Source organism: Psittacula echo, assembly GCF_963264785.1.
Source record: "Psittacula echo genome assembly, chromosome: 3".
NCBI lineage: Eukaryota > Metazoa > Chordata > Aves > Psittaciformes > Psittacidae > Psittacula > Psittacula echo.
Genome location: NC_137736.1, coordinates 64965434 through 64991700, shown reverse-complemented (window position 1 = coordinate 64991700; position 26267 = coordinate 64965434). Strand labels below are relative to the sequence as shown.

The window sequence follows — 26267 nt, the reverse complement described above, 5'->3', positions numbered from 1 at the left end:
CTAGACATAAGGTAAATTTTACCAGTCCCATCTCACAATAGCACAGCTAGTTTTCCAAGTATGATTTTTCCACTCCTTTCATACACAAGATCACAATGCGTTGGGTCCATATAACTTTAACAGTTTGTGCTATTGTTTAAATAATTGTATGCAAAAGTTAGGAACATGAAATGCTGTTTGCTAAGCACAGTGAAGTGATTTTGCTGCCTAACCTGTGGAGCTAATGCACTTCAACATATTTGTAAAATGCATGTTTCTCCAAAACCCAGTGTTGTTGCTGTTGTAAAAACTGACTTTAGACTAAGGCATGCAGGTCTATTTAGAAGAGCTCCACCTAACTGGAGGTTTAGTGGAATTTTAGATGTTTAGCCACTGAAAAATTACCATTTCAGAGCAGTAATTTGTGTTTTCTTTTATACCACATCTGTTAAAGAAGTTTCAGTTAAATAGGTTGTAAAAGTCAGTTATAAATGGGTTAATAAAAAAGTTTGCCTTTAATGAAGGCTCATGGAAGTAGGATGGAAGCACATCCACTTCATTTGAAGTGGTGTGGTAGTTTTATTTTTTTAAATTGCTGATATGTGCTCTTTACCTCTATGGTGTTTCCATTTTTAGACTGAAAAATAATAATCCTCTCAATTGGCGAATGTTCCTTACAGCTGCACGTTATGAGACAAGTCTCAAGTGATTCTTGGGAACCATTTCAGGTAAAACGTGTGTGGACTGATTGCAGATGCTTAAGGGCTGTGTTCTCTTAAGGGGTATGTTCTCTTCTGCTCTTTACAATAAACAAAACCTAAAGCTGGCACTCAAGTGGCATTTGTTTAATACTTCAAGAATAAATAATATTGAATGTTTTTCCACATTTTCATAGAATCACAGAACTGTTTGGAAGGAACCTTTAAAGGACGTCTAGTCCAACCCCCCCGCTGTGGGTAAGGACATAATTCACTAGATCAGGTTGTTCAATGCTCCATCCAACCTGACATTTGCATAGTTACAACAGTATTTATATTTTCTAACAAAAAATAAGGGGATTTAATATCCTTTTGGAAATCTATATTTTAAAAAACCCTGGCAACTAAGATTAGACTAAGAAGATGTTCTCAATGCTCTCAAGGACATATTTGGTTCTCTTAGGAATGCATAAAACTATTCAATTCCAACTGTATAGGTGAGAGCATCCCTGCTTATCTCTAGAAATAGGAGAGTGGGCTTGTGTGTGTCAGTGTGTACAGAACTTGCCCCGTAAATAAATTTAGGCTGTTCCACGGATGTAGCTGAAGTTTCAGTACTGTGAGCTAGAGGTGAAGGAGAAAGAGATGATTTTCCCATGGTTATGACTGAGGTAATTAGAAGTAGTCACTCTACCAACAGACCTAAATTTATTAAAATGTTACAGTTAAATTGCTACTTTTTTGGATGGTGATTAAAATTCCAGTCATTTGTTTTAAAAATTACTCTGTACAGACTGAATTATTTTCATGAGTTGTAGCACTCGAAGTTCATCTAAATTTACATATCATTCTTTTTGCAATTGGGTGTATATAATTCTGAGATGTTGGAAGGTTATAATGTGAATTGGTTTTAATAAAATGCTTTAAATTTATGCCTTAAACCTGTGTTTCAAGAAGGATGCAAGAAGTAAAATGGTTCATTTTGTCACTCAAATGCTTTCCCTCTCACTAAAAACAACAAAACACTACCTGGATTCCTAAACTTTCATGTTTATCTCTTCCCTCTAAATTCTTTGGCTTGATTTACTTCTGGGAGAAGGGAAGAAAACTCACATTTTACAAGGTGAGTTTAGCAATAAACTGTGCAATGCTGCTTTTGCAGAGATGAAAAACAAAAAGCGATTCAGGATAAAAGGAAAAAACAGTTCCTTTCTGTGTCAGGTTCATTATGAAATATAGGACTCTTTAAAAAGTGAACCCACCTACTGCTTTTACTATTATTTAATACAAGCAAAATTTGTATGTAGAATTTTTAATTTGTTTTATTTCTCATGTCCTTTTTGCAATCTGCTATGTCAAACCCTCAACTGCTTTGCTAGAGTGGACTGTCTTCCACTGATGGCCATGTATGTAAAGTGGCAATATAGAAAGCAACTGCTATAGGGTCAGTGATGTTAAAGCTGAAATTCTACAGAATTGATTATGTATATCACTGCAGGTCACTGTGCCCTAAACTCTTTTCTGCAGATGATCCTGATAGAAAAAAAGCAGTTGAGCAGCATTTCAAGGTACATGTGTGCTTAAGTGTCCCAGCAGGAAAATACTGGAGAAAAAGATAATCAGCGAACAACTATCTTCTAGCAGCATGTGGCAGGACAGAGTAATTTCCACCCAAGATAACCATGACTATACTAGAAACTTAAAATTAATAGGCAGTGTCAAGGCAGGATGGTGCTATATATCCTTGACAATTGATGGTGGTCTGGAAACTCCCTAAAGGTCATAGCCCGAGCTTCTGCTTTTAGAATGTGTCCTGCAAGCCTATTGTTGTTGTTCTTTTGTTTCATATGTCCTATTTATAGAAATTAAGTAGAACAAAGCAAGTAACCAGTGGGGATACAGCAAATAATGTGTAATTATACCTAAAAATAGATATTCTAGAGAGAACAGAGCACCTCATGAGCAACAGAAATAATCATTATCGTGCTTGAAACTGCTTGTTTTTAATGAGAGAGGAAAATGCTTTGGTCCTGAGAGCCTGGGTAGAACAAAAAAATAATAGGATCAAAATGGGTCTTCACTTACATTAGTATTGTGAACATTATTTAGCTAAAATTAATTCCCCTGGCTTAACATTGCCATATTCAGATGTGTTGTAAAGGTTGTATTTGCAAACTTGCAATTTTTTGCATAATAGTTGCATTTTCTTGTTGTTTAAATGCATTCAGAACACATTGTTTTCTGACATAGTTTGATTTCAAGAGCTAGTTGCACCATATTGCCTGTAAGCTGGTAGATTAAAGTCAGATTCACCACAAATTAACATAAGGATAGTATTTGAGCTCTTCTAATTACATGTGGGTTTGGAGTGGAACAGTGATTTCTTTTATCAAATGAACCTGAGCTCAAATATTTCTCTTCTTTTTCTGGTTAGAAGCAAGGACATAGGTAGTAGATAGTGCTCTGTAATTTTCACATATCACTGTTGCTTTCATGATTGGTGTTGTTAATATAGTTTACAGCTGATTTCTACTCAGTTGTAAGATTTTTGGGTCTGAAAAAAAAATGTCTTGGTTACTTTACCACAGTAGTTTTCTTGGCTGTTTTTCTCCTTTCTTTCAATTGTGAAGCAAAGAACTTTCTAGCAATGTGTCCCTGCTACCCTCCAACTGTCAACTTTGTGCAGTTGCTAGGGCTCAACAAACTCTTTGTCCAGCCTGCTTTTATGAAAATGTGCTGGCTTAAGACATGATACACTAACATTGCTTTTAAATGAAAATATTACATTTTGCATATAAAAATATGTCTGAAGTGCATTAAAAAGCATTGCATCTGTGAATACTACCCCAGTGGTGCAAAAGCCAGAAAAAATACAGATAATACTCATCAGCTCATCAGCAGCCATACTGGAGTGTAGGTGTTTGGCTCTGCTTTACCTTTTGTAGGTAATTTCAGAAGTTTAACAGCAAATCTCATTTGAAACACTTTCCCGTTTCTTTTAATGTTCTGTCACTTTCTTTAGATCATCCTGGAAACACAGCACCCTGGTGGAAAGGGAATAGGGGGTTGTTGCATGAACAAGTTCATACTGGTGGGAAGGTTGAATTCAGTTCAAGATGGAGATTCACCTACTTCAGTCTGAATTAACATTTTCCCCCCCCCGAAATTAGCTCATTTCTCTCTCCAAATTGGTTATATTTACTTGCAGTTGACATTTATCAAAAGAAAGATGCACTGCCATCTGGTGTCAAAACTGTGTTCACATGAGCAGACATTTGTATGGAAAACTAATGTGGTGTAAGAAGCTCCGTTCTATAAAACTTCCTAAGCTCTGAAGAAGAAAGTAGGCTGTTCAGAGTAAGCAGTATCCATGCTGATGAGCCCTGCACCAAAAAACCCTGAAGAAACACAGTAGTTTAATTTACTGGGAACTTACAGGCTAGGTAAAGGGACTTGTTTATAAACATGCCTGCTGCTTGTTTCTTTTGTAGGTGGGAGAGGGGGAGATGGATGCCCTGTTATAACCTTTCCAGACTACCCAGCTTTCAGTGAGATCCCTGAAAAGGAGTTCCAGAATGTCCTGACCTACCTGACAAGCATCCCAAGGTGAGCACCTGTCTAGGAGAAAGTACCCATTTATCTGCTAGGTGATTTTTCACATTTAGTCACTTACGTGATGATGTAAAGATCAGGCTGGTATTTAATTAAAGAAAAGGAAAATGCAGCTATGGTGCAATGTCAGTAAGTGTCGATTAGTCGCAGCTGCTTAATGTAGTTGTTAGATGAATCAAATAGTGCTATTTATATTTAACCAGAAAATTACTTCCTGGAAGAATGTATGGATGAAGATTCTGTGATGGACATTGTCTTCTTGTTTCTTATCTTTGCTGTATCTTAGAGTGCAGCGTTCTGTGTTTTAATTAAAAACATGTATAATTTTGGCAGAACATGCTAATTCCTGGGTGGCACTCAAGATGTTACTCAGTGTGAGGGAATACTCCATAGTTGCATACCAAGGTTTGTCCTAACCACTTGTGCTCTGTTTCCCTGGCTCAGCTGAATATACAGTCTTTGCAGCACATCCAAAACTTGGAGGGTGCTAAGCAGGCCCTTAGAGGGCACGGTAGTGTTATCAGTGGGCTGCTCAATAAAAATTGTGATTTTGTTGAAGATCTCTTAGAGAATGGAATAGTGAAATTCAAGGTCCTGATGGAGGTGAGGAAGGCAAGTAGCAGAATAAGTACAGACCCTCAACTTCAAGAAAACAGAGTTTAGGCTTATTCAGGGAAATGGTAAGCGGGATTCTGTGGAAAGCAAACGTGAAGAGTAAATCTGCTGAGGAAGGCTGCCAAGTTTTTAAGGACAGCATCCTCCAAGCACAAGAATCGTACACCCTTGCAAATGAATAGACATAACAGGAGACTGACCTAGCTGAATGGGGAACTTGTGACTGAGCTGCAGTACGAAGACAGCATACAGGAGGTGAAAGCAGGGACAGGCTACAAAAGGAGAAAAAGGAATACAGAAACATTTTCCAGACACATAGGCATGGTTTCAGGAAAGTCAAAGCACACCTGGAGCTAAAGGACAAGAAACAAGGGACATCAAGGACTACCCAAAAAAACCCCTTTCTGTTGCTTTAGCAGTACAGGAACAGACAAGGAAAATGCAGACCTGTGCTGAATGGGCTGGGTAAATTAGTAGCTGCCAACACAGATGAGGCCAAGACACTTAAATTCATTCTTCTCTTATAGTGTCTCCCAGGCCTATGTGTTTAGAGTGAGGGTTCACAGAGGAGAATAATTAGCAACGGGTGAGAATCAAGTTAAGGATCTCTTGAGAAATCTTGACTCTAAACTATTCTTTGGGATGAGATGAGCTATATTGAGAGTTGTGAAGGAGAAAAGCAATAGGCTTCTCACAGAGGTGGGCAGTCGGGAAAGATAGGCTAATGGTTGGAATGGGAACAGAATGGTTCTGACCTGGATGTAAGAGAAAAACTTTGTTGCTGGGAGAATAATAAAGCACAGAGACTGGCTGCCACAAGAAGCTATGGAGTCTCTGCTGTTGGAGGATTTCAAGATCTGGCTGTACAAACAACATGGCTATCAACAACCTGGCCTGAATTTAGAATTCATCATGCCTTGAGCAAGAAGTTGGGCTAGAAACCTCCTGCTATCCCTTCAAATCTAAATCATTGTATGAATTGAGATCTCCTTATGTCTTTTCCAAATTGGGCTATAAGGCTTTCCCAGATTAAAAAGCCTTAGAGATGCAGGTTGTGTAATGCTCATGAAATGTTGGTCTCAAACTGTATTTTGCTTTCTTTTTGCTGACAGCATTCAGTACATCTCAGCATGGATTATGGTGAATTCACATTTGGAGCTACTCATGGCAGCTGTCCTTCGTGCATGTACATGCTGTTTTTTACTGTACGTGCGTGAAGAAAAGTAATGGTCTTGTAAAGGGCCTTCCTCTTAATTATTTTGAAGGACCTGCTCCCTGTGAGGGACCACTGGTTATATGCAGTGCAGTACTGTGAGGTGCCCTCCTGGTTGTACTTGTTAGTTCCTAGTTCATTTCAGAGAATGGAGCTGTGGAGCTAACAGCCAATTGTTGCATTTTCTTTGTTTATCCTTGTGTTGGTTAAACTGCATGGTGCTAAGCCTCCATTGGTGGTATTTTTCTTAGATACTGTTAATACAAATAATTATGTACTAAATTCACATCTGCTCCTCCTTTTGAAAGTCCTTGGTGGTGCTCTTCATGGTGGCCCATTGAACTTCTGCACAGTGTGGTTTATGTGAGAAATTCTGATCAGAACAAACAGCATCTGGCGCAGGGAGGGGGAGTGCTGAGTGCATCCCAGAGCTTCAGTTTGGCAGGAGCATGTTTTTACTAATTGAAAGTCTTGGAGGAGATTTTCTGGAGGCTTTTCTGTTAGTTTCCTCTACCTGACAACAATGTATATTGAAGTAGAAGTGGCCATTCCTAAAGTCTGGTGGTTCTTGTATGATTTTCCCGTTTCTTCAATTTGCAATTCTTTAGGAAGAGATTGTTGTTCTGTGCAAACAAAGGAGATAGCCCAGCTGGCTAGACGTGAACAGTAAGGTATTAACTATTGTAAAAATAGCAATACTTCAGGTATTAGGGCAATAACGCTTCAATTTCAACCTTGTAAAAATAATACCACTGTGAAGATGCTGATAAACCTGAGACCCTTTTGTGCCTGAGAATTGCTATAATCTGAAGGGCTGAAGACACCCCTGACATTTGCACTAGAGGTGTTACGAGCTTACTGTATAAAATTTATATGTTTATGAGCCCATGTGCAGGTTTACAGGAATAAAAACTCACAGAAATGCCACTAGCTACATGTTAGCATTCATCCCTTTAGAAAGTGTGTTTTGCTAATGATAAGTTATTGACAGTGTATACCCCAAAGAGGGGACAGGTTTGCAGTGTTCCTTGAATTGTGATTATTTCTAGTGCTGTTAAAGTTGTCAAAAGGTAGGATTTTTGCTGTTATCTTAGTTTTCAAGGGCAAAAATTTCAAATGCTGTTCTGGATATTTTATAAACTGCTTTTGCGGGAAGTGGAGGCAGTTAGTTGTTTTATTTTGTAAGTTTATTAAAAAGTAGTAAGGAGTACAGATTTTTACAAGAAGGACAGAAATACAGCCCACAGCTTTTATGCATGAACTGCTCTCCAGATTAGTGTTACATAGGTTATAAAATACATAACTCTGTTTTTGGGCTGTTTTGACCAAGTAAGGGGAAATGGACTTTTCTAGCCCCTCAGAGCACAGAGATGTCTGGAGCCACAACAGTTCCTCAGAAAGGTACTTGTGCTACTTGGTCCTGTACAAGATTCATGGTCACAGCAAGGGGTTGGCAGCAATAACTCAAAGCTCATTGTCTGACTGCCTGCAGATGCATGTTAAGGGAAATGATATTTCTTGGGAATGACAGTGAGGAGCTACTAAAAGCCTCATAAGAAAGGACCTTTCTGTGCTCTGCAGTGGAGTTGACCCAATAAAATATTTACTGGTGTAATAAATCTTAGCAGTGGCATCAGGTTTTCAAGTTTTGTTCCCAAGTGGAAGAAGTAGTGTTGGTAATAAGACTAGCTTAGGACTTTGAAAGAAGTAAAACTGAAACCTCTTAACCTACCCCTCTAATTTATAGGTAAACATGACCTCGTCCCCTCTTTTTGCATTCTTGTTCTATACTATCTAACCACTAGGTTTTGCAAGCTCTTTCTGTGTAAACCTTCATCTTTTTCATAGTGAACTTTAATCATGAAGAGTTAAGTGTCTCATGGGGCGCCTTGCGTTTAGAAATAGAACTATTGTAAGCTGCATGTTACCAACTTCGATGACCATGGAGTAGAATAGTGCAAACAGTAGAGTTACCAGCATGTGCTCAGATGTGTAAATGCCTGATACATGAGGATGTTAAGAAAGAGACAGTGGAAAGGGAATACCTCATCTCAATTTAAGATACTCAGTTAACCCTGGTACAACTGTATATCATTAAGCAGAGAGCTGAACCATCTTCTTCAGGTAGGTGTTGTTAAAGTTGCAAGGTCAGTTCAGGTTTACAATGTCTAATGTATGGTTTGTAATAATCTCATAATATTCAGTACAGATTGTTGACATAGTCTGTGACAACAGTCATGTACCTTGTGTACTTAAAGATTGATGCTTTATCAGGAAAGAATGATGAATTAAGGATGAGTACTATAAGTAGTGGAAGAGGACAGCTAATCCTTTTATAACAGCTGTTTTGGTAATGACATGTGTGTTGTAAACGTGTAGATGTAATACTTCTGAATCAGGTTTTTCCCTTTAACAGATAGTATTTTTTTTTTATAATTACTATTGAATCACAAGATAAAGTTTTTTTTAAAAAAGGTGAGTATTCTCTTTGAAATATTTTCTTTTAGGTCAATTGATTTTTGGTTTTATACATGTAGTACCCTAGATGAAAAACGGAGAATCCGTGGCAGTATGTAATGTACTTAAAGCAATACTTTTTAGGAAGAGTGTTTGAGTTAAAATGCTGAATAGGTACAAATACTTTACATATAAGTATTGATCCATGGGAATTAATAGTTCTTATTGATGGAGTTGCTGAATAAACTGTAATAAGCGTCTGTAAGAGCTGAGCTCTTTAAATTCAACTGTGTTTCAATAGAGGTCAGTGAGCAAAGTCTTGCATCTATTTGAGATCCTTTGAGGCCATTTTATAATGTCCACATAGCTGGTTTGATTCTCTCTCTGCAGAGAAAAATGTCTCCTATTACTTCATGGCTTGAGAACTTTGGGGATTGCTGCTGAGCTGAGTCATGGAAAAGGAGGTCATGTAGAGCAAGATTGTCTAGCCTCTTAACTGAGTAAAAAACTAATGACCTCCATACACAGTGTCCATCATTCTTACTGCAAAGTGGGAGAAGCACCTGTTGGATATACCTTTTATAGCCCCCATATACCAAGGTTGGACAATGAATATTCCAGTCAGGTTTGCAATAGGCTCCTGAAATAGCTGCCACGTGTACCCTTAAGAAGTCATCTTAGGGTACTCTGTTTTCTCTTCTTTTTTTCTCTGTTTTGAAAGCATATTTCCTCTTTCTATTTATCCTAGTAAATTGACTTCTAAGTTTTGCAATGTATCCTGAAGGCAAGTGTTACTCATACTTAATTCTATCTATCACAACAGTCACTGTAAACATATTTTATTAACTTAAGTGTGTACACATTCTTGGAATATGAATTTACCAAATGTGGGGTGTAGCATGAGAACTTGGGCCAAGAAGAAATTAATAGATAATTGCAGTGGTTAAAAAATACCAACAAAACAACACCCACCACCCCCCACAAAAAAAAAAAAAAAAAACCAGGATCTTTCAACATATGGTTTTGCTTTTGGCTAATTAGCAGTTTCTACTGCATTCAGAAAGCAGAATGCTGTATGAGAGAACACAAGGATATAGTTTTAATGTTCCTTGTTGCTCATACAGGTTCATCTTTGAACAAAGAAAGCAATGCTGAAATTCTTGTGGCCACAAGAGATTGGAAAATTAATAATTCAGAAGTGTAATACTGAGTCTTAAATTCAACATTCCTTTCAAGAGAAAGAGTGTAGATTAGAATATTCAGAACAGGTTTTGATGGCCAGTTTGAGTCCCACACTGCAGGCCTTTTCACCTTGTATTCTGACAGAGCCTTGTACGGTCTTTCTTTGCAGAGCCTTTCTGTCCCCTTGCGTGATCTTCAGCATATCTCAGTTTAACTTGACATGTTTGGCGATTTCCTGTTTTGAAAGCTGTCCCTGTCAGTTTCCTGCCTGGGAAGAGCGTTCCCTCCTTTGGGATCCCAAATGCTTGAACACCATGTGGCCTTCTAAGAAATCCTGTTGTTTTGTGGTACAGTCTGGTGTTGGAAACTAGGGAGCCATCCTGTCCAAGTAACGAAACAGAACGAGGTGACCTCTGAAAGTGTCAACGTCAGACAGTTTGGAGGCTCGATTGTTAAGGTTTGCTAATCTTTGGGTAGACGCTTCCTTGTTAAGAACACGAGGTCCTCATCATTTGGGGTAACACTGGGACCGGAAGAAAACCAAAACAAAACAAAGCCTCTGTTAAGCCCTCCTGTGGGTTCAGACCTGAGGAGACTTCATTAACATGGGCACTGCAAAGTGTGGCTGGGTGGATAGGGACCAGAAGAACATGCCACAGCACAGCATGGTTATTGGAACTAACAAACCTCATCATGAGGGGCACTGGAGAACACAGCGGTCATAGATCTTGGGTCTGGCCAGTTTCCTTGGCACAGATCCACCACTGCACTGCTGAAGCAAGGGCAGTGGTGTTGGGGTAATGCTCGGTTTTGAGCTGCTGAGCCCCCATCCAGGCTGATCTTGTGAAGAGCCAGTGTGGGAGGGTAACCACATGTGTTTCCTCATTTATCTGCAAACTAAACAGGCAGCCCACCACTAGTTGAGAGTTAACCACTTCTGTTTTATTGGAGTGCCAGGGATGAACTTCAACACATAATGGGTAAGAAATGCCAAAAAACAGATGCTCTGACAGTTCTCACTGACATGCTGAGCAACAGCTTTGCAGCTTCAGAGTTTATTTCTGTCAGCTGTGCTTCATTTCAGTGCTGTCTTCCTTGTTGGATTACAATCCAGGCTGAAGATGTGGAACCTGTACCCTGCTGTTACGTTGGCAGGCCCTCAAAATTGTCAGTAAGAACATCCCAGGACCTCCAGCAAAATCTGTCATGCTGTGTGTACCCTTCCTTTCTCAGAGCACAGCTGCCAAACAGTTGTAAATTCCATATGTTTCTCTAAGCAGAACGGAAATGCAAAGGCTTAAATTTAAAGTAAGAGCATTGCATCTTAAAGTGGTAGTCTGAAGCTTTTGTGTCAGATACATAGTTTAATAAGATCAGATCAAAGCTCAATATGTTACTTAAGAGTCTGAAATTTCACTGGGCTTGGAACAATTTACACTTAATTTGATGTCCACCTATTGAATGTCTTAAACTTGGTTAAAGCTCAGCCCTGTACAGGGAAAGCCTTTTCAGTCTTTAAAATCCCACTTACACACCTTAAGGACTTAGAGGATTTGAATAGTATGCATGACACACACTGTCCAGTGATAAATTTAATCTGCCAATGAGAGAACTGTAAAATTGTGAAAGTTAAGTACTAAAATGCTGGACCTCACGCAGGAGTTTTCATTAATCCAGTCTTAAGTTTAGAGACTTGAACACCCTTTTTAAGTGTAAACTCTCCTTTCTAAAACAAAACCTACAGTGTTACATGTAAGGTTGTGCCAATACTTTTTGGAGTGTCATTAATGGTTGTTGCAGTGTACCGGAAATATGTACAATCCCAATATCATAGTTCTGAATAGGTGTAAAAATGGTTTTATGGAGTCAGACTTAATAGTTCTAAGGTGAGGATCTCATACACTTTCTGCTGCTTATATTTACTTAAGCTTAACCAATGTAGAGCCCTTTTGCCTTTATTGACCTATTTATCCTTAATTGCCCCTCAAGGATAATATGGCCTATTTCAGCCATCTGTAGTTAAGTCTAAATGAGTCCTCAGTTGTTGTCTTTCTTCAAACAGTCCTTCCAAAAGCAGCTGTGTGTGATCTGAAGAAATTACACTGTATTTTCCATTTAGAAAATTTAAAACTCCTTATTGTAGTCAATTTCACACACTAAAAGAGGATCTGTTAAGCAATAACTTTGTCTTTCAATCAGTATTTCTTTTACCTGCAGAAATGCATCGAAGTAATTCTGATTTTAGTCTGTGGGGCTCCTCGGTGGGATAAAGCTTCCTAAATTGCCATAAAAAAAAGGCTGATGGGTACCGTGGAAAGAGAATGAATGAGCACATGTGGTACAAGCAGATGTCCAGGCACTGGCAGATGATGATGCCTGGACATTTTAATTCTAATTTTTGTTTTTTAACACTGATTACGTTCCCGCAGCTCCCCCTCCCCAACAGCATAAGCTTTTTGGAGCAGAAAGAATGTATGCATATGTGATGGAATATAGCCAGCATTAATGTACTCCAATGAGTTGAGTTTATTTTAAGGAGGAATTGGCTTCGAAGTGGAAGAGGGGCTGTTTTGAGGATCTAGAGTAGCATATGAGGTATAGTGAGCTATAGGAACCAGTCAAGGAAGATACTGATGCCCATCTCTTTGAAACTGAGTGGGGAGGGAAAAGAGAAATGGAACTGTGTATGCTATATACATTGGTGCAAACACTTTGAAATAAATAAGGTTTGTTCTAGTGCTGCTTATTTGGCTGAGGGACACAAGCAATGCCTTAAGTAAAAATGTTTGGATTTGTATCTCTCAATTTCAAGGGACCTACTGCTGTGCAGGATAAAGACCTTCAGTTGCCCCTAGGACCAAGGCTTGAGAGCAGCTCTCCTGGTTGTCAATGAGTTGTCACTCATCTCATCAACAATGCGTCTCTGGTAGTGGCCCATCTTTCTTGTTGGTTCTTGCTTTGCAGGCAGATGCAGTGAGCTGTTGCGGTCACAGTCCTGTGGTGACAGAAGGATCTTCAGGGGTAGGGCTGCATGTTAACCACAAGTGGCTTTCTGGGCTACAGTTGTCATGAAGTCTAGATGAGACTTCCGAAGTTTTGAATTAGTATCAGTCCCTTGCACAAAGCTCTTTGAAGTTTCTTTCATTATTTTGTCTCCTGTTTATCTGGCCTTTAAGATCTCCTGTCACTGACACAACATCATGTGTAATAATCTTGCCTGTGCTTACAAAGTTTCAAAAGGCATTTTCATGGTGTCACTCTTCCATGCTATATGATTTTGCTTATCAGTTCTGCCTCATGAGCAAATTATGACCACTTGCCTATCATGGTTCTTATTTACGCCACTTCGCAACCCAGCATTCATCTAAACTTTTCTTTGCCTGCATGCTGTGAGATCATAAAATACAATTTTGTGTATCTGATGATTCCCCAATCCTTAGAAAAATGAAGTACAGTATGAGTGGTTTCAGACAAACATGGAGCATGAACTAATAACAGCTGAGACTGAAAGTAAGCATAATGGGGAAGAGAAGAGATAAGGTTTTCATCAGTGCTAAGCTGGATAAAATCTAGTTAACTGGAATGGGGAGAAGGAAATAAAAAATGTACATAGTGGAGGGAGGGAAATGCATCAAATTTCTTATCTGAACCTTGCCTAATGATGAAACTTTAACAGGTTCAGCTCCAACACAAAGGCTCAGATTTTCTTCATTTCCTGTGCAGTTTCATCTGCTTCTCTGAAGGGAAGGCAGTAACTACCAAAACCAAAGTAAAGAGAAGGGCCAAACACTGTTTTGAATGTGCATTTTAAAATGCATCTATTCACAGAATTCCAGTGTAGAATGAAAAGGGTTGTAGAATAGTATGCATATTGTTTTATTCATAGTGATTTAGTTGGGCTTTTTGAGGGGAGGGAGAAGGCAGTTTTTATTTTCAAAATCAGACTTTAAACATAAGAATCAATGAGAAAGGGTGCCTCCTTGCTTATAGGTTATGTTCCTGCTATGGAGTGTCACAGCTTCAGCAATGTTTGACGAAATGCAGCTGCTACTGCTTTATATATAATAATTTTTACTTGGCATTCAGTGATTTTGGACAGACCACTAGAGGCTGCCCTTGTATAGCAGCACTTCTGACTGCCTCATTTTAAATTTTCTTTGCTGGAATTCCTTCTTTTTCCTACATTTCTTCATGAACAATGGTCAGCCTTAGTTTGACTTTGGTAGGGTTTTCCTTCCACAGTTGAAGTTCATTGAGCTGACTGTGAGAAAGCCCAACAATAATCAAATATAACACATTTTTCTATATAATTAGCTTTTTGCTGAAGCACACTACAGACACTCAGTAGTTAAACACAGTAAGGAGTAGATAGCAAGGTTTTTTCCCGATTTCAGAGATGCGGATACAGAGAGATATGTGCAGTGAAGTGACTTCCATGCCACCAGGCACTGGTTTTAAATTGAGCACCTCGGGAAGCTTGAGATGTGCCTGTTCCTTGGTTCTATGCTCTATGGTTGATTTTCCAAGGAGATCAGAAGCAATGGACATGTCCTCCGAGCTGTGCTTCCTGCATTAGCTAGCTGATTTTTTCAGTGTTTTTAGCTAAGGAGCTATGGGTTACAAAAAATAAAGACAAAATTATAATACTAATCCCAAAATTATGAAGAAGTTAATCACTGCATTCACATTTTTGTCTCATATGCAGTGCCATGTGCCAAAAATAGTGTGCTCATCAGTTCTTTTATTCCAGCAACATTTACAAGAAAAAAATAACGATATCTGATAGACCAGTTACACATCTCAACTAAAAGTGGTTCTTGAGGGAATCTGATCCAAGATGTCAGGCCTACACCTTGAATCATAGCCAAAATGTCATACCAGTTTTCTTTTGAGCTAAGGAGGTCTGCCAGGTGACCAGAGAGCTTCACCTGGATGTTTGTAAATGTTATCCTTCTTAGGAATAATTCTATTCTCAGATGTGTGCAATATTCTTTGACCTCAGTTAGTCATATATGTACATCTGTGGCAGAATTTGGCACCAAACTGCTCTTTTCTGTCTAACCAATCAAATGTCATGACAGCATCAAGCTTCTGTTTATACAGCCATCTTTTGGGAATATGCTTTCATTCTATTTATTTTCCTGGCAGATTGTTTCTTTGCCACTAATACCTCAATATCAATGCAAATCTCAATTTTTCTGTCATAAAAATAACAAAATATAATTCTAAAGACCTTGCTAGTTAGTGTCTGGTTTCCAATCACCTGTTCCTAAGAAAAGAAACAGAGAATGGTGTTCTTCGTTACCCTAGCCTGTATGCTGATGACTGAATATAGGATGACTTCTGACTTCAAAGAGTGGTAGCTGCTGGAAGCATTTTTATTACTGGGGACATGATGGGAATGCTTCGTGTTCAAAGTGTTGTTTACCCCTGTGCTCAGGCTACTGGACTGTCTCGTTGTATATGCTGAACCTGTTTGACCTCCAGCTTGTATTTTTCTGCTCTGGATACAGTTCTGCATTTGAGGGGGGATTTATTTATTTTTAAGAGCTGGTCCACACAGGCTTTATGGCATGTCCAGGTATAAATCTGCTATATAGACAGGATGGGCAGTACCATCCCTAAGATGATCTGTCATCATGTCTTGTATGCTTGCCCTTTTGTGGTATAGTAGTAAGGCTGGAAACGGGTGGATGGGCCAGTTCCATGGTCCTTCCTACATAGGCCTATGTGTTGCATGCAAAAATATATAAAAATCAGGATTTGTGAGCATTCTGAGACCTCCCATCTCTTTAAGCAGTGTGTTTGTCACTGATGCACATGGACAGTCAGTGCTGAGCTACAGAGGGCGAGTAAGCTTTAAAAATGAGTGGTACCAGGGATCTAAAGACAGCTTTAGCTGCTCATAATGCAGATTACTGTAGACATTGCCTTGGTGCTCTGCTCAGTGCAGTAACTCTTCACTGAATGTTACTGAAGTCCTACTGTCAAAATAGCTGTTCAGCTGTTGAGAACAAGACTTTCTAATCAGTTTGTATGTATACATAGAGGTAATCAAGGTAGGGAACAATCTGGAGTGGAATTGCCAACCCAACTGTGTAATAATAAGGCTTTAAGACTGAAATTCACTTTTATTAAAATGGGATTATTTAACCTAAAATGTTGCACAGAATTTCAAACATGCAAAAGTTTTACACTATCAATTCTCTGTGATGAACCTGAACAATTGCTTTATTTGTGGTACATGAGAAGTTTCCATACAGCAGTGTAGAAGCAATGGGAACTTACTTGTGTAGCAGTTGTCACCACCCATACTTTAGAGAAATGCAAGGATCTTTCAGATGATGACTATATAATTGCTTCCACACACCCCAGAGGGAACTTTCTTTCTGCAGGCCTATGTATTATAAGCTTTCCCACCCTTTCTCCCAGGTGCATGAGCTCATAAATCTTGCAAATAAGACAAAGGAGATGTCCTTATAATCTAAGGCTGAGGAGTCACTAAGTAGAAAATTCAGTTCCTGCTCTACAGTCTACACGGACAACTTGGTGCTTGTTTGGCAGGTACTTCAACCTCACACTCTTTATTTTCTCCAAATGGTGTTACACTGGCTCCCCAAGGCAGAAGGATAGGCCTGAGAAGAAAGTCTATCCTCTGCTGTGTTTTCTCCTGTCCTCTGTGGCCTTTGGTCCTCTTCCACTGCTTTCTACCTTTCTGACCTGGCCTTTGTGAGTTTGTCAGATACATTTCCTGCAGAGCAGGAATGGTTTCTCTGCCTTTCTAAAAATGTTCTGTTCTTTGTGCTGGTAAGTAAACAGAAGAACAGAGCTTATCCCATGATGGGGGGGGTTGTGTGTGATAGGAGGGAAACAAAAGAAGGAAATACTAAGTTTGAATTACAAGCTTATATAAATTATGTTTCAGAAAGTACACCGGATACAAGTTAATGCATTAAAGAAAACAGAGGTTGTAAGGGAAGTGTCAAGGAGCTTAATAGGCAGGTTGTTCTGCTAAGGTTGCCTGCTGTTTCTCACTGTTGGCTTCCAATTGTTTACAACTCTGCCAAATTTTCTTTCCATTTGTGAAGTCTCACCTGAGTTTTTGGTTTAAAGTTCAGCCAAAATAGCCGAGTTGTTCCCAAGAAAGGGGACATATCCACTGTGCTTTTCAAACACTGAAACAGCCTTCAAGTGCTTCAACTTGACACTTAAAAAACTGATGGCCTTTGTGTCAAGGAAATACCTTCAGAAAAAACTGCCTAAATCCCAGGTCATGGATGCTAAGTAGCTACTCAAGTTTGTTGTTAAAAAAGACCAGCTTTATCCTGGAGCTGAGCAGGGGCTTCTCTATGGTTGCAGAACTAATTGCTCTAGAGCCAGGTCCACTACCAGGGCTGAGAGCAGGAAGACTGTGATGGGATATGAGTGCTGCCTGTTGACAAGCAGGCAGTGCAAGCAGGCTGACTGTCTCAACAGGTAAGACCACAGCCAAAAGAAGGGTCCACCAGAGGGAAGATACTGAAGGACTGAGCAGGAAGTAGGGTGAGGGAGACTTGGGTTGGAGGATAAGGGGACTGTGATATTCAGGAAGGGGTGGGGTGAGAGCCCATTTGGTCATTTCTTCTGACAGTATGGAGGAAAAAGAAAAAAGAAAATTAAAAAAATCAAGCTCCAAGACTTTTCTTTTTGAGCTGTTCTTGGGATAAGGCAGCAAGGAATGAAAATGATTGAAGGGATGAATGAGAGAGACAAATGTGGGGGGTGGTGGTAAGTCTGTTGGAGCGTGTTACACAGATGCAAGTCCTGGGCTAAGCTGATGATTGCAGTGCAACTGGAGCAAGCCAGGAGGTAAAGCCTGATGAGCAGTACAGGCCATATCTATCAGGGCATGTTTCTGCTGACACAGAGTGGAAGCCGAAGTGCTTTTCTCTCAAGTTAAAGGCATGGAGGGGAAAATCAGTATTTGGATAGAATGTAATAAATATGGCTGAGGGAAAGACAGCTGTAATTCACGGTTAAATCAGGAGCCAAAGCACAGTTTAATACCTTCTTGTTACCAAAACATTATTCATCCTATGCCCTAAAAGAGAGGGGGGTTTTGCAAACACTCTTGTAATTATGTTCACAGGCGTGTGTGGCAGCAAAGGGAGGTCAGTAGAGCCAAGGGTGTATTGGCAAACAAACCTGTTTCCAATATTTACTTTTCATGAATACGTGACTTTGTTGTCTTCATAATGTTCTCAACTTTGTTGTACACAATGTCTTAGCTTAGTTTGTTGCTTCCTGCCTAGGGCTTGCTGGAGCTGGATCCCAGACTCCAAAGCCAGCCCTTCACAAGACGCTGTTGTCAAGATAAGATTTTCCCCACCATGTTCAGAACAGAGCATTTTTCATTTTTTCTTTAAAGTAATCTATATTAATGGAGTGTTAACAGTTTGAAGTCAGGTGCTCAAGAGTTTGCACTGGGTCTCTTCTAGCCAGCAATGGCGAATCTTGGCTTTCATGTCTGAGCCTTGAAGAGGACCACAGTCTGAATAATGAAACCACCCAACATATTTGACAGTCTGAATAATGAAACCACCCAACATATTTGATCCAGTGGAAAAAGGAGGATGACTAAAGATATCTTTTGGGCTATCTTAGAGATGTGCTTTCCTTTGTCAACTCTTCCATTTAAGAAAGCCTTGTTGGGTTGGGGGGTTGTCGGTTTGTTTGGGTTTTTCCTAGGAGGATTATATTAAGCTCTGCTTATTGCCAGGTGTTGAAACAGACAATTGTGTGTAGCTGCCATCGAGATTTTCTCCAGAATCCCAGCTGAGCCTGTCTTTCCCTGTGCTCCTGGAGAGAAATCTGATTGATTGCTCTGTCAGAGGCTTTAATTTTATTCCTGTTACACAGAAATGTCAATAGTTTCTTGAAATATGATACAGATGTTGCATTTAGGAACTTGGTGAGATCTGAGATGATGCTTCCACAGAGGAAGTATGCAGAAATTCCAGAACACCCAGGGACTTCTACTGAGCAGGGGAAATAGCTCTGTTAAGAGTCTGAATGCTCATCAGAATACACTTCAAACTCCACACAAACTGCTGTGGGAGCAGCTGGTAACACCTTTTGACTCCATTCATCCACATTTAGGCTGTATGTCCCAAGGAGTTTGTTTTGGTACCTAATTTTTGTGGAACATGGTTGCTATTAGCATTTTATTTTGCTCAGTCACTAAAGATTAAAATGGTGAAAACTTTAAGTGGGGAACAGGAAGAGGCTAAAATCAATCTGGATCTCTTTCCTCCCCTTTCCCTTCATGTAAAGAAAGAGTAGGAGGGGGAAGACTTAGAAAATCATGGAAACTTACAGTAGTGGCAAGCATATTGCTAATATAAAGTCCAGTTTGTCTGCAAAGGTTATTCAGGCTTACAAGGCAAGTACTCAGATGTTGTTTATCAGTGTTGTACTAACCCAGAGGCAAGAGTTAAGTAATGTGCACTGAATGTGGGCAGTAAGGGGTTGGTTTTAGTATTTCCTATGTTAAAATGACTGCTTACCTTCTTTTGAAAGACAGTGTTAATTTGCATTTTTTATGATTATTTGTGTTTCCCCCTAAATATTTAGTCTGCAAATTTGAGAGAGATTAGTTTGTAAAAGAGAGGGAATAGACTGTAAGTCATGCTTAAATTTGTAATTTTGCAGAGTAGCTTAAGGTAACACATCTGAGTACCTGTGTTCTTCATCCTCCTCAGCATCATACTGTTATGCTACAGACATAATCTAATAAAGCAAAGCTGGTGTTTTCATGATTCAGCAATCTTGAATAAGGGATCCTGACATTCTGTTGTGTTGGGGTTTATATTGTCTTTTAAGATATGACAATAACAAATTGGTGCACAATATTTGTAAATGTCACACAGTGCATACAATAGGCCTTGCAATATATTATTATCTGGACTGAAAATACAGCACATCTATTAAAAATGACCCAATATATGAGAAAATAACAAATCTAAGCCTGCCTGCCTTGTATTTGCCTGTCGTTTCCATTTTGATTGCTATTGGCTGGCAAGGGCTGCTGCTGGCATTGCACAATTGGCTTAGATGGAGAATTACAAAACAGGAGCAGATCCCTTGACTGGGACTTGGTAGCACATGCAGCTGAGCACAGGCGAAAAAGAAAGGTCACCCGTACGCAAGGATTTTAGCAGAATCTCTCTCACAGATGTTTCCATTCCAGAGAAGTGCATCTGATCTCATTCTTCTCATCTATGAGTTGGACTGTTTAAATGCCATAGCGATTTTTTGTTTTGGTGAATGTAAAAATGCACCTGGGAACAGGTTTGCAACCTGGAGGCATATGAGAATTTCGGGTGTGTGGAGCAATATCATGAAATGATCAGAAGGATCTGCATTTTTAAGGGTTTTAAATATCAGTGAGGAGGAAGACAATTCAAACAGAAGGTTAAGAGCAGATGCAAAAGGAAAACAACTTCATTTTGGCACTGAAATTATACTGAAAACAGCATGAAGGATGGATTGTATCAGCACCAAAACAATGGAGAGTCAAAGGGGGTTATTTTTCTCTGAAATAATCTCTGTACAAGAAATGTAAAAACTACCTTTCATGAAAAAGAATTCATGATTTGATTATGGTTTGAAGCTCTGTGGAACATATTTGGGACTGCTGCATCTTTCCAAAGGTGTACAGTATAGTATATCTTGAGATGCTTAGGTGAAGAAGATTCTGCACGAAAAGGACATGCCTGGGTCATGCTGCCTTTTTGAGTGAGAGAACCAGAGGAATTCCTCTTGTATTTTAACTCAACTTTCTCTTTTTCTTTTTTCCTCATCCAAACTTAGTTTACGAGATGCTGGAATTGGATTTATTCTTGTCATAGATCGCAGACAGGACAAATGGACCTCCGTGAAAGCTTCTGTTCTGCGAATAACAGTGAGTACTGTCTTAAATTAACTCCTTCAAAAGATTTTTTTAGTGTTGAACCTTCCTCTTAGAGTGGAAAAACAACGAATTTCTTCAAAGGAACGGTAGCCAATAGATGGCACAAAAAGCATCCAGCAGTTCTTTTGCATCCCAGCTGACTGGAACTGAGCATCATGTGTCTGTGGTGTGCTTTTAATGCAGTTTGCAGCTCAGGACATCTTCCTGAGAAGGCACTTGGAGAGCATGTGTGTGTGTATGCACGTAAATGCATGCAGCTTGCTGCTTTCCCAGGTAGGGACCAATATTTGCATGGACAGCCCATGACTCTACCTTTTACTGTTCCAGTGAGCTTCCCATATAGGAAGAGATGAGGATGAGGATTCTGTCTTGCTTTGCTGCTTGCAAAAGGACTCGTGATGTCCAAATTAAAACAGGGGTTGCTTGTAAACAGGAAAATATCATGTACTTACTGTGATCCATCAACAGCACACACAGTTAACTTTCAGTCCCACTTTCAATTAATGTTTTTAAAATCTGAAAACAAAGCTTCTGAGAGGCTTTTTTTTTATTTATACATGTAGGAAAAGACAGATTCATGTTTGTGATGTGCTCAACCTACTGTTGGTTTACTTTACTTGTTTTCTTGTTATCCTTACTTGTATTGTTAGTGCTTATAATCTTTCCAGTAAGTGCTGCAAAACAGAGCTGTAAGCATCTTTAACTTTTAATGGCTAATAAAATTTGGCTCTGTAAGATAGAAGTGAAATCAAAACAGTGAATGTCATTTTTGTGTAGCCCCATTCTGACCAAAGAACTGTTTATTTATCAGAAGTTAAAAGGTATTTATTAAAGGTAATACATTACTCCCACTATATGACTTCTTGTGAATGAATATGTAATGATAAATATTCCCACAATACAACTTGTTCCATGATAAGTATGTCAGGAATGTTAAAATATTGAAAATATACCAGAATATTAACAAAATTTGATTTTGCAGTTTATTTTGAAATTTTCTGATGCAGCTTTGAGATAATTCCAGTAGTGAAAACTGAGAGCAGCATAATTTGGGGTGATTAAAGAAAAAAAGCACTAAATCTTTGGAGGTTTTGAATCTCTAAAAATTCAATGCTGTAGTTTCTGTTCAAGGACAAATAAGTATTCCACAGATGGCAGTCCTTTTACTTATATAATTGGGGTGGTTGCAGGTGGGAGATTATTACAGACACATTGCTTATAGCCATAATAATAATGTTTATGGTAATGTTCCTCCCGTGTGCATCGTTTTGCCTAGAAGCACAATATACAGAACCTGAGTATCTATCCTCTTTGATAAGGGACCCATCACTGGAGTGATGGAATTCGTGCCTCAGGGCTTTGCCTGGAGAAGTGTGTTAAGCACAGGAAGTGCTGTGGGTTGCAGTGCTGTTGATGATGGGTTACTTTCCTTTTTCCTTCTTTTCTCATTCTTCTGTGAGCTTTATTTAAAATAAAATAAGAAAAAAACCCCACACTTCTTAGTTGAAGTCTAATCTCTTAGAGGCATGATCTTTTTTTTTCTATATTTGTTTTGTTGAACTGGCTCAGCTCTGGCTTCATAGTTCACGCATGGATGTGCGTGGCAGCCCTCCTTTGGGCTTCAGCAGGAGTCACATCATCCTTGAATGCCTGAAAATTTCATTTTCCTGTTCCAAAAAAAGATATGGTGAAAAATAGTTCGCTGTTGTCCACCATTTGTTTGCTATTATCTTTGCCATAAATGAACTCTAAATACGTTTCTGCTGTCTGTTCCTTAAAACAGCAAAGCCAAATATACACAATGTGTGTCTTGTACCATTCATGAGGATTTCTCTGGGTCCTGTTGATGGACAAAGATTTTTTTTAAATGGCTGAAGGGCAACTGGAAACTTAATTTCTACTTGTTTGTTTTTTCTAACAGTCAGAGTTGTCTTTTGATAGTGATGAGGAATCTGAGTGTCAATTGTGTTGTCCAGATAGAAACTTATGTCTGAAAGGCTGGTATCCCAAGCAATTTTGATTGCTGCTGTATGTGAGGATATGTCTCACATTATTTGAGAAGAGAGTTTTGGCTGTTGCCTTGTTTGTTGTAGTTCCTGCAGCGTCCTCCCTGTTGTCTTTCCTGACTTTTCTCTAATCGTCCTGAGGGGGTTGACCCTCTCGATTTGTGAAATCAGAGATGCCAGTGTGGGGTGCTGTGTCTGGAGCATCTGCCCATCACTAATATCTGGACAGCTGTAGGAAATCTATTGGTAAGCACTGAGCAGCTGCTAACCAGAAATTCATACTAGCATGTATTTTTTTAGTATTACTATTTTGTGTTATTTTCAAGACTCTTCACATAGAATTGTTTGATTAGTACTAGTGGGTGTTGGAAGTATGTTTTGAAACAGAAGTGCTGAAGAAAATTTTTTTCAGGCTGAAATTGATGTGGAAAACCTTTCTATATTATGAAAATTTTCTGGACTTCATTTTTTTCCTCTTTTTGTTAGGGATCATTTTCTTTCCTGGGACTGAAAAAGAACAATAATGAGCTGAATCTGTATTTCACGGTGATTCTTTAAGGTTGCTATAGACAGTCAAGGCTGTAAAGACAGAGGTAAAACTATTTTTGCAGATACAGTGGAAGGGCAGTGGCTGCATCATTCATCCAGGAGGTCTGCTGCTGAAGCACATGCAATGACAGCAGAACTGAAACCAAAGTCAGAGGCACTGGGCTGAAAGATGGCACCTCTTCTCCTGGGATGTGAAAGGGTGCTGCTCTGTCACTAGTTCCAGTGTGTTTTCTTAAAAAAATGAAGCTTATGTCATTACATCATCTTTGTCTCGTCATCATTGTCTTCCTCTGTCTTGAAAGGCTGAAGTGTGAACTCAGTCTTTCAAAGAAAAAACTGTACTCAACATCATTAGAAGTTCCACCATAGCCATCAGCCTCATACTGAAAGTCCAGAGAAAATAAACGTCCTTAAATTTGGTGTTTAGGGAATAACATATGTATGGGCAACTGCTGCTAAGGAAGCAGTTGATGTGGAGGTCGCCCAGGTGGTAGTGAGAAAGTTTTATCCATTCACAAACTTTGCAGCCATTTCTAAATATGAGAAGAGTTGGGTTTTATCCAACCTCCTAGAGAAGCTTAGTTTGTGATTTGCCATTTTTGACTAAGGATGTATTGCATGCAGGTTTCATGCCTTCTGTTTTAGACTGCATTGTCCAGAGCACTGTTTTTCTTAGTTTTTCGTAAATCAAAATGCAGTCTTTGCTGTAGCAGAGGCTTAGCCTATTAGTGGCTTTGAAGATTAGGGCCAAGACTTTTAGCTGGCAGGGGAAGACCAAAAGCCAGTGGAGAGACTGGAGTGCTAATACCAGCCTAAACCTTGCAGGAGCCAGGCAGTCCCGGGTTTGTGCTGTCTGGAGTTGTTTTTACATCCAAGGTGAGAAACAGTGAATTACAGTAATCCAACCTTGAGTTCTTTGGCTTTGTAGAGAGGTGTTGAGTTTCTTAGTGAGTTGTTGTTGGAGAAAAGATGCTTCTAGTAAGTGATGCTCTGTGAAAGGCACTATTTTATGTTATGTTATGGATAAGTATTTCTCACTAGCCGGTTTCTAGCGAGCTCTTTGAATCATGTTCACTAATGATCCTTAACAATTCATATATGGTTAAGTTTGAAAAAGCTAGTGGTCTTTCAGCCCCTACTCATTTCTTTTTTTTTTGCTTGCATTTAAAACAAGAGCGTGGCAATATGATGAAGTTAGTATTCATATTAATATTGTGGCTATTATTATTAATTATTTCAGTTAATGATAAAATAAAAGGTTCTTTTGAGATGCTGTATGGTTTTGTCTTACTGCTTTGGATGTTTTGAGAATATTACATGTGCAGACACTTTGTCCTTACCCTTGTAAAGTCAGCCATTTTTCGTTTTTATTATATAAAGTTTTAATATGCAAAAAGAGAGAAGTGGGTTCACTTAAGGTCTGAAAACAGGATCATAACATCACAAACATTAAACACAGATCTAATGCAAAACAGCTCAATGTTTTTAAAACTAGATTTCAAACTGCTGCTTTTATAAATTGATTTAATTCAAGATTCTTTCTTGACAAGATGCCTCTTTCAAAGGCTTCATTCTAGCCAGGAATAAACAGTCTTGACCAAAAAAAAAAAAAAAAAAGGGAGTTGGGGGCACTTTTTAGCTCCTTTTATATACAGAGGTATTTTGGAAAGAAGTGCCCTGTGGCTTGTGGCATACTAGTTACGTGCGGAAGGGAAAACACCACCACGGAGTTTGGTGGTGTGAGTATATTGAAGCTCTTCATAAAATGAAAACTAGTGTTGCTCCAAGTATTTTAAGACAGAACAACTAAGACTGAGTCAGGCACTAGCTCTTTGATGGCTCACATGGTTCAGATAGTTCTGAAAGCTGTTTACCTGAAATGTGGGGGAAAAAAGGTTTTGTAGGTTCACTGTTTATCAGAAAAACTTTCCTTTGCTGTGTAGGAGTATAAAAGACTTCTGAGCACTGGGGCAGCTGAGTGAATTGCTCTGTGGGATTGAACAGTAGACGGCAACTTTATTTTAAGTACTTCTCTAAAAGGTATACATACCTATCCACATAATTCCTTTGTATACTAAATAAGCCTTAGAGAGACATAGCATACGTGAGATATGAAATCTCAGAAGTGTTGGCTTTCTTTCCCAAAGCTCACCTTCGGGTATTCACTACTGCAGGCTTTAGTGACTAGTCTGGTTGCAGACCCCAGCCACTGCTCTGCTGTGTGCTGCCTCTTTCTGGGAGCGGCAGCCTGGCAGTGCTACATACTGTCTAAGTAAATATTGTGACTGTTGTAAAGTATGTGATTTAATGAGACTTATTCCTTCTTTGAAAATGCCATCTGCCTAATAGCCTGTAGTGCACATGCCGTATACAATTGCTGACAGGCAGGAGTGTGTGGGATTGCTGCTCTGCCTGACTGGTCCACGTAAATTGTTGGGTGACTTAAACAACTCCCTGTTGGGCACCAACAGAGCAAGACCACATTACAAACTGGAAACCAGAAATAGGAAGACTCTTAGTACCTGTCTTTGAAATGCTGTCCCTCCCGCCCTGCAAATAAGCTTATCAGCCATCAAGCAGGTGTTGTTTCCTGCTCAGTTTTTGCAGTTGCTTACCAGCCATTCAGCATCATGTCATCTTCATATGTGAGATGGCCTGCATCTCCTTAAGACTATATGTATCTAACTTAATTTTACATTTTGTCAAAAACCCAGACGGGTTCAATCTGCCTAATATTGCCCGTTTCCAGAAGCCTGGAGCATGCAGTGGAAAGCTCCCCATCCCTGAGAAGCAGAGGCCTGAAAGCAGGGGCGTCAACCTGCTCCTGAGTATTAATTAACTGGTTTCCTGGGGTATTTAAGGTAGTCCCTATTTTGTCCAGCCAGCAAAGTTTCTCCCCATGTTCACGGTACTTATAGGCCAGCCATTTTGAATATAAATTCCTATTTTGGTCAGATTTATTTCAAAGCTGATATTTACTTGCACATCTACATCTTTTTCTGTTC

The 26267-nt window shown here is 39.3% G+C and overlaps 1 protein-coding gene across 3 annotated transcripts in view; it reads left to right on the top strand.

Moving 5' to 3' along the window:
* The window catches only part of MCF2L (MCF.2 cell line derived transforming sequence like), a gene marked incomplete at its 5' end in the record, with an annotated part of 145634 nt that overhangs the window by 87427 nt on the left and 31940 nt on the right, over window positions 1-26267 (top strand). For all 3 annotated transcript variants that reach the window (XM_080613332.1, XM_080613331.1, XM_080613333.1), the window contains 2 exons: window positions 4169-4283; window positions 20608-20698. In XM_080613332.1, coding sequence (XP_080469458.1) covers window positions 4169-4283; window positions 20608-20698 — 206 coding nt within the window. The remainder of the gene's footprint in view (window positions 1-4168; window positions 4284-20607; window positions 20699-26267) is intronic.